The 16,394-nt window shown below is 45.1% G+C and overlaps 1 protein-coding gene across 2 annotated transcripts in view; it reads right to left on the bottom strand.

Moving 5' to 3' along the window:
• The window catches only part of FAM178B (family with sequence similarity 178 member B), an 819,452-nt gene that overhangs the window by 647,923 nt on the left and 155,135 nt on the right, over positions 1–16,394 (bottom strand). For both annotated transcript variants that reach the window (XM_029604316.1, XM_029604317.1), the window contains one exon: positions 10,986–11,055. In XM_029604316.1, coding sequence (XP_029460176.1) covers positions 10,986–11,055 — 70 coding nt within the window. The remainder of the gene's footprint in view (positions 1–10,985; positions 11,056–16,394) is intronic.

Below are 16,394 nucleotides of genomic sequence, written 5' to 3'. Positions count from 1 at the left end.
ACTGATCGGTCTACGGATGGACAACTCCCGTAGGAGTGGAAACCAGACCTGTCTCAGCTATGAGGATAGTAGTCCCCTTGTCCTCGCAAAGCTTCAAGAGAGTCTTAGCCAGTAAGGGAATCAGAGGATACACATACAGAAGACCCTTGCCCCAATGACGGGCAAGGGCATCATAGGCTGGTTTGCTGTCCATCCTATACAGGGAGCAAAACCAAGTTACTTTCCTGTTCCAGCGAGATACAAACAGATCTATGTCTGGACTCCCAAGAGCAGAAGGTGGTTCAGGGACTTGTGGAGTCTGAAGGCATTGAGGTCTGCCTGCCACCACGTTCTCTGTACCTGCCAGATACATTGCCCTGGACACCATCTCATGGGACAGGGGCCATGACCAAATCTTGACCATTTCTGACATAGGAGGTATAATCCTGTACCACCATGCTTGTTGACATACTACATCACTATCTGGTTGTCTGTTTGAATCAGGACAACTTTGTTGGACAGCCGATCTCTGAAAGCCCATAGCGCATACCTGATCACTCGGAGCTCCAGGAAGTTGATCTGGTAACAGCTTTCCTGAGCGGTCTAGAGACCCTGGGCACGGAGTCCATCTACATGAGCTCCCAAGCCCAGGGTTGATGCATCCGTGGTTAGGACAAATTGTGTAGGATGACTGCAGAAAGAGATACCCCATTACAGATTGGAGAGTACCCACCACTAGGACAAAGAGTTCAGGAAAGATGGGGTAACTTGGATGCAGGCCTAGAGGCTCTGCGTGGACTGGCACCACTGTGACCTCAGGGTCCATTGGGTTCTGCACATGTGTAAACATGCCAAGGGAATGAAATGGATGGTTGCGGCTATGTGGCCCAACAACCTCAACTTGTGCCGAGCTGACACCTGCTGGCTCTCCTGGATCTCTGCCGCTATGGACGCTGGGGTAACAGCCCGTGAACGAGGCAGGAAGACTTTTGCCTGAGTTGAGTCTAGCACGGCTCCTATATAGTCCAAGTGAAGTGATGGGATGAAATGGAACTTGGGTAGTTGATGATGAATCCTAGCGACACCAACACCCGGATGGTCAAGTGCAAGAACCTGGTGGCCCCAGCCTGAGACATGACCAGCCAATAATCCAGATATGGGAAAATATGCACTACCAGCCTGCGGAGGTGTGCCAGCCAGACATTTTGTGAAGACTCGTAGGTCTGACAAGCCCAAACGTCAATGCCCAGTACTGGAAGTACTGTTTTTCCACTGCAAATCGGAGATACTTCCTGTGACTGGGGAAGATCTCAATATGAGCATATGCGTCCTTTAGATAGGCGCTTCTCAAACGGTGTGTCGTGACACACCAGTGTGTCGCCAAGCACCGGCAGGTGTGTCGCGTGCTCCCGGTCTCTCCCGCTGCTCTTCCTTCCCTGCTGCTGTTGCCACCGGGCTATCGGTACGTTCAAGCCCAGTGGGAATGGCAGCGGTGGTAGAAGAAGCAGTGGCACTGCGGCTGGCCTTTTCTTCTTCCCGCGCCCCCCCCCGTGACCCAGAACAGGAAGTGATACGCAGTGCACGGGAAGGAGAAAGAGCCGTGCTGCATGGAAAAGTAGCAGGGGTGGCAGCAGCATCGGCCCCCGAGCAATCGAAGCAGCTGGTAAACGGGAAAGGAGACAGCAGCATGAGCCTCCCGCGGCCGATGGGATTCTTCTTTCTTGGCCTGCGGGGGCTGGAGGAGGAGGCTGCTGCAGCTACCATTTGTGCTCAGGGGGGGGGGGGGGGAGAGGAAGTGAGTGAGAGAAAGAGAGAAGCAGTCAAACAGCCAGCCTGTGTGTGATTGAGAGAAACTGGTGAGAGAGCTGATGTGTGTGTATATGTGAGAGACAATGAAAGTGACTGCTCAGGGAGATGACTGATGTGTATGTGAGAATGTGACACGTGGAGAGTCAGGGAGGTGACTGAGGTGTGTGTGTGAGAGAGAGAAAAAGGCATGGAAGTGAGAAATCTGGGTATGTGAGAAAGCATGGGCGTAAGAAGCCTGGTGTTGTATGTGTGTGGGGGGGGGGGGGTGAAAGAAAGCATGGGAGTGAGAAGCCTGATTATGTGAGAGAGAGCATAGGCGTGGGAAGCCTGTGTGTGTGTGCATGCATGAGAGAGCGAGACTAGTTGGTAAGGTGATGGTGTGTGTGAGAGAAAGACTGGTGTGTGTGAATGTGAGAGAAAGAATGAGAAGCCTGTGCACATGGAAAGCGAGCATGGAAATGAGAGAGAGACTGGTGTGTGTGTGTGTGTGTGTGTGTGTGTGTGTGTGTGTGTGTGAGTGTGTGTGTGTGTAACAGAGAGAAAGTGATTATGGGAATGAGAAGCCTGTGCATGTGAAGAGAGTGAGCATGGGAGTGAAAAACCTGGGTGTGTGTGAGACACAGCATGGGAGGGAGAAGCCTGTATATCTGAAAGAGAACATGGGAGTGGGAAGCCTGTGTGTGTATGCATGAGAGAGTTCAGGTGACTGGCGTGTGTGTGTGTGTGTATGTGTGTGTGAGAGAGAGAGAAAGAAAGTGATTATGGGAATGGGAAGCTTGAGCATGTGGAGAGAACAAGCATGGGAGTGAGAGACTGGTGAGTGTGTGTGTGTGAGATAGAGACAGTGATTATGAGAGTGAGAAGCCCATATATGTAAGTAGAACACGGGCGTGGGAAGCCTATGTGTGTGTATGGCATGAGAGAAACTGTTCAGGAAGGTGACTGGTGTGTGTGTGTCAAAGATTGTTTGGGAGATGATTGGTGTGTGAGAGACAGAAACAGGTCATGGGAGCATGACTGGTATGGTGTGTGTGTGAGAGAGACATGGGCACTAAGGAAGAGGACCATGAGTATAGAGCTTAGCTTCTACTGCTGCTTCTGGTGTGTGCCACAGCCTGCATGGAAGGGGAGTAGGAGAGCTGCTGGAGGGGGTAAGGTGGCTTTTTAAGTTTATTTTTCTTGATTGACTGCCATTTTAATTATTTAATATTATGTGATGTCTGCTTTTTTGAAATATTTTATTGGTGTTTGGAGAATGTTTAATAGTTTATGAGTTTTTAATTGCTGGATGTTATTCTGTTCATAGCTATTTTGAAACATTTATTCTGCTTATTAGTATAGTTTTACAATTATTTCTGTGTGGAGATCTATAGCTGCTTGCTAGTTCTGTTTTCCTAATAAGAGGTGTATTGGTTTTTAGGGCCTGATTTAATATTTGTAGTGTTGCCTTTTCATAGATAGGGTTGCTCCTGTTTGAGTGTATTCCATAATACAGGTGTAACTATGTGCGGATTAGTTTATGTGCATTATTACAGATCCTGGGAGTATGTTAGGTCAGTTCTGTGTCTGTTACCGAGATGAGATATTTTACTAGCAAGTAAGCGTTTGTATCAGTCTTATTTGTTGTGTTTTCTCAAGAGGACATGCATTGGTGGTAAACTGCTTTCTTTTCATAAGTAGGGCTATTGAGCCTGGAAATGGAGTTTGAGTTGCTGTTACTGAGATGACACCAGAACCAGAATATCTTTTTTGTAGGGTGAGTTATATGGGGAATGTCATAATTCTGCTTTACATCTATTATTGTGGGTCAGGGGGGTTCCTGTGGATGCAAACTGTACTTTTACATCTAGCCCCGTGACGATCATGGGTCAGTGCGTCATGCATGTGAGAACCATCTGTCAGGTGTGTCCCGACAGAAAAGAGGTTGAGAACCACTGCTTTAGATCGAGGGAGCCCAGGGAAACCAGGAAACCATCCTGAACTTTTCTTTTCTTAGAAATTTGTTCAAGGCCCTTAGGTCTAGGATGAGACAAAGTCCTCCTGTTCTCTTTGGAATCAAGAAATACCTTGAGTAGAATCCCTACCCTCTTTGCCCTGGTGGTACAGGCTCAACCACCTTTGTGGTTAAGAGGCAGAAAACCTCCGCTAGTAGTACCGCCTGCCTGATTTATTTATGTATTTATTTTTAACTTTTATATACCGATGTTCCTGTATAGGATACATATCGCACCGGTTTACATAAAACTTAACGGTTGCCGAAATGGCGGATACAATGAAACATGTGGTACAATGAACAAGCGGAACAATGAACAAGTTGCAATGTACAAGCAGAAGCAATAAACATGTGGAACATTAGAAGTCTACTATAAAATTAATGGAAAACATAGGGCAATACTTGATGAAACTTCCAAATAATGTTGAGATTACTTACCTGATAATCTCCTTTTCCTTAGTAGACAGATGGACTCAGAACGAATGGGTATAGTATGCTCGTGCTAGCAGTTGGAGACGGATCTGACGTCAGCACGGGTATATATACCCCCACAGGAAGCGTAGCAACTTAGTAATCTTCCTTGCAAAAGCTGTTATGGATGTGTATACTGACACTCAGTGAAATAGTGAAACAGGATTCCCCTGACCGATTGACAGTAGCTGGAGACCGCCAGCATTCCCAACCGGACGGCGTCGACACCTGGCAAAAGAGGACGCTCTTTTGGAAACAGATGACATGGCTTACCTTGAATCGGTGAAACCCATGTACACAGGCAGCTGGGCGGGATGCTGAGTCCATCTGTCTACACTAAGGAAAAGGAGATTATCAGGTAAGTAATCTCAACATTTCCTGGCGTGTAGCCAGATGGACTCAGAACGAATGGGATGTACAAAAGCTTTACTCCCAGCCTGGGTGGGAGGCTGCCTGAGGACCATGTAGGACCGCCCTCGCAAATGCTGTGTCCTCCCTGGCCTGGATATCCAGACGGTAGAACCTGGAGAAGGTATGGAGGGAGGACCATGTCGCCACTTTACATATTTCTGCAGGTGACAGCATCCTGGATTCTGCCCAGGATGCCGCTTGTGCTCTGGTAGAATGAGCCTTGACCTGTAGAGGTGGAGACTTCCCAGCCTCTACGTAAGCTGCTCGGATAACTTCTTTAATCCAGCGGGCGATGGTGGGCCGCGAGGCCGCTTCACCTTGTTTCTTACCGCTGTACCAGACGAACAGATGGTCCGTCTTTCGTATTTCTTGTGTCACTTCCAGATATCTGGGCAGCAATCTGCCAATGTCGAGATGGCGTAATAAACGCCCTTCTTCAGATTTCTTCAAACCCGCCGTGGTAGGCAAGGATATGGTTTGGTTAAGATGAAACTGTGAAACCACTTTAGGTAGAAAGGAGGGAACCGTACGAAGATGGATAGCCTCAGGAGTGATTCTGAAAAATGGATCACGGCAGGACAGTGCTTGTAGCTCTGAGATGCGGCGTGCTGAAGATACAGCCAGTAAGAACACCATCTTCAAAGTGAGAGAACGGAGAGACAGGCCTCGAAGGGGTCTGAAGGTGGATCCCGCAAGGAAATCCAAAACAATGTTGAGGTTCCACAAAGGCACTGGCCACTTCAGTGGCAGACGAATGTGCTTGACTCCTTTCAGGAAGCGAGAAACATTTGGGTGCTTGGCAATGGTCTTGCCATCCCTCCTGGGACCGTAGCAAGACAGCGCAGCCACCTGAACCTTGATGGAGCTGAGGGAGAAACCCTTCTGAAGTCCATCTTGCAGGAAATCCAACACAATAGGGATTGTGGTCGCATGTGGATTGGCGCCATGAGTGTCGCACCATGCTTCAAATACTCTCCAGATCCTTACGTAGGTGAGGGGTGTGGAAAACTTGCGAGCTCGGAGGAGTGTATCTATCACGGGCTCCGAGTAACCTCTTTCCTTCAGTCTAGCCCTCTCAATGGCCAGACAGTAAGAGAGAATTGAGCTGGATCCTCGTGGAGGATGGGACCTTGTCGTAGAAGGTCCCATAGAGGAGGCAGGGGAAGAGGCTCCCCTGCCAGCAGTCTTCTCATGTCCGTGTACCAGGGTCTTCTTGGCCAGTCTGGTGCCACTAGAAGAACTAGACCCCGGTGTTTCTGAATCTTGTGGATGATGGCCCCCAGCAGAGGCCACAGAGGAAAAGCGTATAGCAGAGTCCCTGGAGGCCATGGCTGAACCAGGGCATCGATTCCGTGTGAGAACGGATCGCGCTTGCGGCTGAAGTATCTGGGTACTTGAGCATTGGACTTGTCTGCTAGTAAATCCATGTCCGGAATCCCCCAGTGATCCACAATCATCTGAAAGGCTGTGGGGGACAGCTGCCACTCTCCCGGATTTAGGCTTTCTCTGCTGAGGAAGTCTGCCGTGGTGTTGTCCTTCCCGGCAATGTGGACGGCAGAGATGTCCTGAAGATTCGCCTCTGCCCAAGTCATCAGTGGGGTGATCTCCAGAGATACTTGTCGGCTTCTGGTTCCGCCCTGATGGTTGATGTATGCCACCGTGGTGGCGTTGTCGGACATCACTCTGACTGCTCTGTTCTTTAGTCTGTGAGCAAATCGAAGGCATGCCAATCGGACTGCCCGAGCCTCTAGACGGTTGATGTTCCACGCTGACTCTTCTCTGTTCCACCGCCCTTGTGCGGTGAGTCCTTCGCAGTGTGCTCCCCAGCCGCTCAGGCTGGCATCTGTGGTGAGCAGGGTCCACGTGGGGGAGGACATCTTCGACCCCCTGCTCGTGTGGTCGGTACTCTGGGTCCGTACTCTGGCAGGCAGAGGTAGGTGCGTGGAATAGTTCCGGAAACGGAGGCTCCAGCGAGAGAGCAGAGAGCGTTGCAGAGGTCTCATATGGGCCCTTGCCCAAGGTACCACTTCCAGGGTGAATGCCATGAGGCCGAGAACCTGCAGATAATCCCAAGCTATGGGCCGACTGGCTCTCATCAAGTACCGGATACGCGTCTGAAGTTTTAACCTTCTCTTGGTAGTGAGACTGACTGTATCTGCCTGGGTGTCGAATTGTACTCCCAGGTATTCCAGCGATTGGGAAGGCTGTAGGCAACTCTTGCTGAGGTTGATTACCCAGCCCAAGCTTTCCAGAAGGGCGATCACTCTGTCGGTTGTCCGATGGCTCTCTTCTCGTGATTTTGCCCTGATCAGCCAATCGTCTAGGTAGGGATGTGTTAATAAAAGTGCGTTAAGAAAGATTCACTTAGAACGATTCATAGAGGGACTAAGTGATTTCTAGCTGCGAGTAGATCCACGGCTAGGTTAAGGAATTAATATAATCTTTGTCTCACGGAGTAGTTAAAGATTTGAGGGATATGTGGAGGGCCATTATGGAAAAGGGTGCTTGGAATCGCACATCAGGTCTATAGATGGACATAAACCGGGGGAGCCTCAATGCAAGAACTTAACAATCCGAAAAGGCCTGGCTGAAGAGCCAGGTTTTCAATTTCTTTTTGAAAACCAAAGGGCAGGGTTCTTGGCGAAGGTCCGGTGGGAGCAAGTTTCAAAGGGGAGGCCCAGCTGTGGAAAGGGCGCACTTCCTTAAAGATGTTTTTGCAGGTGGGGTATACAGCGTGTCTTTGTATGCTCTTCTGATGGGTCTGTCTGAGGTGTGTGTCCATAGTTGGAAGGATAGATTGAGGGGGGAGATATTATGCAGGGCCTTGTGGATCATCATGAGGGCATTAAGGGCTTGGAGTGTGGAAAACACGATGTCCGTGTTTTCCACACTCTAAGCAGTACGAGGAATAGGCAGCACCGGGTCCAGTGCCATCAATGCCACAAGACCGAAGTCCTGCAGCACCCCGTCCACTGCTAGCTGGACTCTGTGCTCCATCTCCTCCTCAAATGTTGCCGATGCCAACACCGACTGGAAGGAAGGAGGGGTGACCAGATGTTCCGGACACTCAAACTGGCATGAGGATCAGTGGAGACCATTGCGGACCCCCAGCACAGATGGAGATTTGGTATTCCTTGCCGCAGATTCGCTTTGGGGGCATCGCAGCAAAAGCCAGTGCATATCCATGCCCAGAATCATGCATCGATGGGGACAGGTGCCATTGCGTCTTCAGCTTCCCTCAAACTTTGGCCTGGTCCTTCCCCGTCTGAAAGAAAATTGATGAAGGCTGGTCTCTGGCGCCCCTATCCACCAACGGCAGCAACAGAACCGACAGTTACGCAGATATCAATGGCTTGGTTTCCATCGGTGCAACTTCTTGGACCTTTGATGCCGATGCCATCGATGCTGATGGCTTGGACTTCTTTGACCCGAAGAGCTGCTCCATCCTGTACGACATCCCTTCAGGGTCATCTGGGCACAAACAGCAACCCCAGATGTCATGCGAGCCCCCAAGCAGAGGACAAATTTCTCATGGAGAACTGTGATGTAGTACCAGGGGCATCGCCGAAAACCAGATGTGGCCATTTCGGACAAAACAAAAGGGGCATGAACTAAAAACAATGGCGGCGGGGTGGTGATGGCCAGCAGGGTCCCGATGTACTGCCGCTATGGGGAATTAACCCCAAAAGGAAAGTTACCCGAATTGCAAAAACCCTGACTAGGAGACACTATGGGAGGCTACAGAGAGGAACACGGCGACAGAACAACGAGGAAAAACCCGCGAAAAGCGTGAGAAAAGCAAAGTTTACAAAAAAAAACCCAGCCAAAATGAACACACTCACATTGCAAAGTTTACAGCTCCACAGAAAAAGAGAGACTGGAGAGGGACCCCTCCTGGACGCGTGGTATAGGGCATGCTGGGCATGATCAGTGTGCCTAGTCAAAGTTCTAGAATCTTTGACATAATTTTTCCACATCAGGGCTCCATCTGATGATGTTAACCGCGTGTGAGGACTACCATCCTGTTTGTTCTCGGATAAAATTAGTTACAACTGTTTTTGGTTTGTACGCCACCTAGGGCCAAGGTACAGGCGGGATATAAATAAATAACTTCTTGAATTGTAGCTACCTCAGGTCAAATACCGCAGTTTGTGATTTTTTAAGCAAGCCACATTATTTGATTTATATTGCTTAATGAAATAATGAGCTGATTAGCATGCATTTGCTGCTAATCAGGTGTCAGGGCCAAAATAACACTAGATATTTCAAATACTTTGCATTTTCCCCATGTTAGGCCAATTACCACTTGGTAAACAGTTTATCGCATAGTAAATGGCTTAATGCAACTTTGTGAATGAGCCCCTAACTTTGCCCAACTAGCAGTGGTGTCGCGAGGGGGGGGGTGGGGGGGCTAAGGCTCCAAGAAGCCAAGCTGTAGAGGGCACCTGAAAGCAATGTTCCCTCCAAGCTGTACACAGCTTTTACCCCCCAGGAAGACCAGAAGAGCTGTGATGGAGCTCATCCTACCACAACCCGAAGCAAAGAAGAGACTGGCGGTAGCAGCAGCATGTCTGGAAACTCCAGGCCCACCCCCCCCCCAAAAAAAAACAACCCCCCACAACAAACAACTTTGGGTGCTTCTCCTCCTTCCTGCCTATGTGACCCTGAAAGAAAAAAATGCTGGAACCATGTGGGCAGGAAGGAGTAGGAGCATTGTTCCATGTGCAGAAGAGGAGCAGCTGCTGCATATCTGTGGCAGGACAACTGCGGATCCCATTTCATGGTGGCCCAGGGAGTGCCGGTAGCAGGGCCACCACAGACCTCATCTCACGGCAGCCCAAGAGGATGCCCGGAGGCGAGAGGGAAGCTGAGTCTAAGGCCATGTGTGTGTGAGTGTATGAGAAATAGACAGAATGTGAGAGTGAAGAACTTGTGAATTGTATGTGTGTGAGAGCATGTGACAGTGAGCAGCTGTGTGTCTTCTCAGAGAGACATGAGGTCCTATAACAGTTACGTTACTTTCCAAAAATTTATTAAATCTATTTATCATGTAATAACCTCCTCTAATACATAGGAACTCCTATCTAGACAATACATGTATTAAAACATAAACAGTCATTCATTACCCTGCAACCACACTACCCACACATACTCACAACATTCACTTATCCCATAAAATCCCCCAACATGATTATTAAATACACAAATATATAATACGTATTAATCTTTTACAATGTGTAGCGTACTGCCTTACAATGATTAATTAATTAATTATAAAAATACATAGTATGATGGTCATTCTCATATGTGACTTTATATCACCCGACGAAGATCTCGTTTCACCCGCGAATGCGGGCTTCCTCAGGGACTGTATCCACAAACTCGTGGTGGTATCATGTTGAAGAACCCAAGTCAAACTACCAATCTCCCAATTTAATGGTCACGAATTATCTTCTTTCCACCATACTCAGAAATATTCATTCCTCGTCTAGCAAAGGGTCCTTAATGCCAACTTTCCACTAATGATTACAATGTTTCCACCGTCTATGTAATGATTCACTCCCATCCGTCTTCATGTGTTACCAAAATTACAATGTAACTGTGTCACACTTCCGGCGCTGCCAACATTCTTTATATATGCCCTTTCTTCTGAATCTCAACTTTCTACGTTGAAAACACCGGTCTCAACATTCTTATATATATCGTTGTCCTGCCACAATTCGACTATCTTCTTCTGTGTGACACCGCCGAACAAAACGCATTCCTACCCGCTGTATTTTTTGTACATTTTTTGTATTTTGGTAATTTGATATTGTAGGTTTAATAAAAACTTGTCTTTGCATATTTGTATTATTTAATATATCACTATGTGTTCGATTTGTTTATATGTGTGATATATAATTATTTATTGCCTTTTTTGTGGAGTTTTTTAAAATAGCATATACTCACACATATGTTATTTTACATGTGTAAGAGCTGTTTTTTACTCATGTGACTTTTGAAAATTCATCTTAAAATGAGCAAAAGTGGAAAAAAAATATAGCTGCTAAAAATAAAATCCCATATCTCCTAAGTATTGTATGCCTTCCTTCCCCTCGCATAACTGGAAGTGGGTAGAGCTAAAGCAGGATCTTAATTGGCTGAAACTGCAAGAATCAAAGAAGAATAGCTGGCAAAAATAAATGCCTGCCATTCTGAATGTCTATACTTTAGAAAGGTAGCAAATAAAAAAATCACAAATATTTCAATCCAAAAGAATGGGACAGGATAAGAGTGCAATAATGGGCATAGCAAAAACAAATCTCTTGTACTTAGATATTACCTTCTTTTCTGGATACTGGAAACATATTGCTTTTCATGTCATCAGTGCTCTTTCTTCTACCATTTGTTTCCTGTAAAATACATCCAACATTCAGTCATGCCTACAGCCAACTCCAACAAAACCAATAACATAATAGGTATACTCTCAAATGGTCAAAATAAATATGTTCACATTTTACATTAGGCCAGACTGACCTAGAAAGGTATATATATACCTACTGGGGAAGGCCAACAATATAATTAGGATCTTTCAGTTTCCCTCTCTTTCTGCAGACATCATTTATTCCCAAATAGCTCTCCCACTAGCTTACATAGCAGTCCTTAAGGAAGTAAAATTAAAGCATTAAATATCTTACACTTAAAATCACAAAACTGCAATCAAGGATACATAAGGCAGGTTACTGTAGTCTAGTAGGAGACTAACAAAAAGGCATTTTCAAGTAAATAACTCTATTCTGCTGAATCCCACCATAGATTGTACCAGATGTAACCTCAAGGGGTGAGCTCTTAATTTTCACTAACTGTATATGCAACCACAAAATGAATTATCTGGCATCTGCACAAAATGGACACTTAGCCTGTTTTTCTCTGCATTAAGAGATGATGGATTTCTCTGACCAGTCAACTTGTGTGCCTGGCTTACCTACTCTACAAAGACAGATCATTTGCAAGACCACTTGCAAATAAAGAAGACTATTCTCTATAAACACAGAGAAAACAAAGACAATGAAAGGTTTATATGTTTGGAAAACTAGACATTTCTTAGCCCCCCGAAAAAACTCAAACTTTGAGACCTAGTAATCAAGTCATCCAAGCCAATCTGCAGCAGAAGATTTATCAGTAAGGTGTCAGCCAGAGACCACTGGCTTAGAGCTGACCCACCAGGATAAAGAAGCTGTCCAGAGTGGGGAAAAATGGACCAATCACACCTCTAATGGTGCACCTACTTTCATATGCATTAGCTCACTGAACAATGCAAATCAAAGCCCTTAAAACAACAGGGAAAAGAGAAGAAATTAGCATCAGAAATTAACATCACCAGCAAGAGGAACAGCACCCTTATCAGAGCCCAATGCTCTCAGCATCTCCCTGCATTAGGGCTGCCTCACCATGACTCAGCATCACTGGAGGGCATGGCACAGAACTGAAGTTTCCTTTACTTGATATACCTTAACCCAGTGCTTTGTTCCCCCTCAAAGGATAAAGTGAGTTCCCATCTGGTTAAGCGAGGTGCCGCAAGACAAGCAGAGTATAGGTCCCTATAGCAGAGACCCAGTTTGAGTCAAAACAAATAATGGGCGATAGCTTAACCTGAATCCATCCTGAGATAATCTTTGCAGTCTAGACTCACCTAAATTCTTTGAGCTCTTCACCAAACAAATAACTATCCTGGAAAAGCAATCTGCACAAATCTGTTTTTGACGATGAATCTGCTGCCCAGTGGTGAAGCCATAGTTGCCTGCTCATGCCTACCGAAAGGGCCAAAACTCCTGCCGAGATCCTTATCAGGTCATATACACCATCAGTTAAATAAGCTGCTGTATCTGACGCAATAAGGCTCTTGCTACATAACTATTACAGAATACTATCTGCAAAGCTAAAGAACATGCTGAAAAGGTATGCTTTAAACTGAGTTCCAGTCTTGTATCATGTGCATCCTTTAATGCAGTACCACCCTCCAGCGGGATGGTAGTCTTTCTTGGCATTACTGCAACCATGGCATCAACTTTGGGAAAATAAAATAAACACTCCAAAATATCAATAGGCAAAGGGTATAATTTACTATAAGCCCTCAATCGCCTACATCCTGACTCCAGAGACTCCCACTCTGAAAATACCGCTGCCTAAATTTCTTGATGTAATGGAAAAGAAGTTGAAGCCTTATGTTGACCCTTTACAACAGGATCCCAGTCTAAGGTTTCTTGAACTTTATCCTCAGTAAGTCTTAATACTCTGGTAACTTGCACTATATTAACACACTTATCTCTTCCCTATAAAATAACCTAATTTGTTTGTCTTTCTTCCAAGATGTCGGGTCACTCCACACAATCTACAACATCACTCTCCGCTTTGATGGCAATTGGTGGGGAGGGGGGGTGGAAGAGGAATTGGATTCAGATGACAACAAACATGGGCCCTGACTTTTACAGTCTAGGGTACTGATAAGCAGACATAAGTGAAAAAGCACAAGAATGCTTCTAAGGCCAAGACCATAAGCAAAACACATCAGCACTGTCTGAATTTTCAAAAAGGTTCATCACCCAGTAAAAATGTATTTATTTGTTTTAGATTTATATTCCACTTTTTGCACTTTTTTCAGCGCTTCAAAGTGGATTACATTCAGGTACTGTAGGTATTTCCCTATCCCCAGAGGGCCTACAATCTAAGCTTGTACCCAAGGCAATGGAGGGGAAAGTGACTTGCCCAAGGTCACAAGGAGCGACAGCAGGACTTGAACCCTGGTCTCCTGGTTCATAATCAATTTTTTTGTATTATCATAAAGCTTGGCAATAACAGAGCAGCAGTTGTTACCCTTAAGAGAAACATAGGGGTAATCTGCACAGTGCACCATATATTACCATAAGAAGCTTACTGGGCAGACCGGATGGACCCTTTGGTCCTTTTCTGCTGACATTACTATGTTACTATTATCTAAACCAGCGAGAATCATACACTCAGGTGAGCTCTAATCAGATTCCCTGATAACAATCTCCTCCTTTTCTAAGGTCTACTCACTTCTCCTATAGATCTCAGCAGAAGTCAAAAAACCTCATCACCCTTATCCTGCAAAGCCTGGAATGTTGATGCAAAAACCTACAAATTCAGGGGACTAAAGCAGCTGAAGAAGAGTTTGTTCCTTCTAAAACAGCTCCCAAACCCAAATAATTCTCAGGGAACAAATGGTAAGCTCTTTATTGCTCAAAATCTCAGTCTGTAAGGACCCCATCACTGAACACAATGATTTCAAAATGGCCACTGCGTCATCAACAGCTGAATTCCCTTTGCTAACAGCCTCTGCAGAGCTTATAATATGCTTAACGAGCTCTCCCAATGGAAACTGACTCACCCATTTGTTTTTTAACCTGCTGTTGATTTATAGAGCAATTGGTTCAGGAACTGATGAGAGCGGGAGTAATTTTAGATCTAATTCTCAGTGGAGCACAGGATTTGTTAAGAGAGGTAACAGTAGTGGGGCCGCTTGGCAATAGTGATCATAATATGATCAAATTTGAATTAATGACTGGAAGGGGTACAGTAAGGAAATCCACGGCTCTACTGCTAAACTTTCAAAAGGGAAACTTTGATAAAATAAGAAAAATAGTTAAAAAAACAGAAAGGAGCAGCTACAAAGGTAAAAAGTGTGCAAGAGTCATGGTCATTGTTAAAAAATACCATCCTAGAAGCACAGTCCAGATGTATTCCACACATTAAGAAAGGTGGAAGGAAGGCAAAACGATTACCGGCATGGTTAAAAGGGAAGCTGAAAGAAGCTATTTTAGCCAAAAGATTTTCATTCAAACATTGGAAGGATCCAACAGAAGAAAATAGGATAATGCATAAGCGTTGGCAAGTTAAATGTAAGACATTGATAAGACAAGCTAAGAGAGAATTTTTAAAAAAGTTGGCAGTAGAAGCAAAAACTCACAGTAAAAACTTTTAAAAATATATCCGTAGCAGAAAGTCTGTGAGAGAGTCAGTTGGACCATTAGATGATCGAGGGGTTAAAGGGGCACTTAGAGAAGATAAGGCCATCACAGAAACATTAAATGATTTCTTTGTTTCGGTGTTTACTGAACAGGATGTAGGGGAGATACCCGTACCGGAGAAGGTTTTCATGGGTAATGATGGACTGAACCATATCACGGTGAACAGAGAAGATGTGCTGGGCCTGATTGATAAACTGAAGAGTAGTAAATCACCTGAACCGGATGGAATACAACCCAGGGTTCTGAAGGAACTAAAAAATGAAATTTCAGAACTATTAGTAAAACTTTGAAGGCTATCATTAAAATCATCCATTGTACCTGAAGACTGGAAGGTGGCTAATGTAACCCAATATTTAAAAAGGGCTCCAGGGACGATCCCGGAAACTACAGACCAGTTAAGCCTGACTTCAGTGCCAGGAAAAATAGTGGAACGTGTTCTAAATATCAAAATCACAGAACATATAGAAAGACATGGTTTAATGAAACAAGGTCAGCATGGCTTTACCCAAGGCAAATCTTGCCTCACAAATCTGCTTCACATTTTTGAAGGAGTCAAACACGTGGATAAAGGTGAACCGGTAAATGTAGTGTATTTGAAGTTTCAGAAGGCATTTGACAAAGTTCCTCATGAGAGGCTTCTAGGAAAAGTAAAAGTCATGGGATAGGTGGCGATGTCCTTTTGTGGACATCGCCATCTATCCCATGACTTCCACAGCCCCAGCTTCCAAAGGCCCCACACCCTTTGCATTAGAGGAGGGCCGGAAGCACTCAAACCCTTCAATTAACTGACTGAAGATTAAATTTTTTTTTTAATTTTATTTTTATTAAATTTTTACATTTCTTAAGATACAATACAAACAGCAATTATATCATCCACAAATTTATATTAATATTCAATGTATTTTATCTAAGAATTAGACTGAAGAAAATTAACGGTGGTTAGAGAAGATTGGTAAGTATAGTTTTCGAAAATCTTTGGACTTATAAATGTTTGGTAAAAGATGAAATAGAGGGATGTATTCTTTAGAGTTTGTGTGTGTCTGAGGTAATAATCAAGCCAGAGATAGTTAATTCTAGGGTCTGTCTTTTCCACCCACTCAACCCTTGATTTTTAGGCACAAGACACTTTCGCATTAAAAATCAATCAGGGTCTTATCTAAATCATACTATTGTACCAGCCCTTATTGAAAGTTTAATCATCCCTTGTAAGACACTAGCTGATTAATTAGTAAATTCACCTGTAAATTTAAAGAACTCTCATTCCAACTCCCTTAGTATCCTAAACTTAACAAGGAACTCAATAAAACTAAGATGAAGGCAGCAGTCCAGCAGCAAGAGGGGGGCTTTCCAGTCTTTTGCACTGAGTGTCACATGTATTTTTTACCCGCCGGTGAGAGACTGAATGTGTGCACTTGGTCTAAAGAGCTCCCAGTCTCAGGGAATGAGTCCGATTTCTGGAGGCTAGAGTAGCAGACTTGGAGGAGCTGAGGCAGACAGAGAAGTACATTGATAAGACCTTCAAGAACATAATAGCCAAGTCCCAAATCCAGTCTGGCATCCCCAGTGCTGCCTTGGATCAGAAAGGTCTCCCAGTAGGAGAACATCACCCTGGTGTAGCAGGAAGTGATCCTGTAGCAAGGACTTGCTCTCCAGGTGATGTATTTCCTCTCGCACTGAGGACAAGTCTCCCAGGGATACTGCCC

Source organism: Rhinatrema bivittatum, chromosome 5, assembly GCF_901001135.1.
Source record: "Rhinatrema bivittatum chromosome 5, aRhiBiv1.1, whole genome shotgun sequence".
Classification (NCBI taxonomy): domain Eukaryota; kingdom Metazoa; phylum Chordata; class Amphibia; order Gymnophiona; family Rhinatrematidae; genus Rhinatrema; species Rhinatrema bivittatum.
Note: the sequence above shows the minus strand (reverse complement) of the source record. Positions and strands in the feature narration are given on the sequence as shown.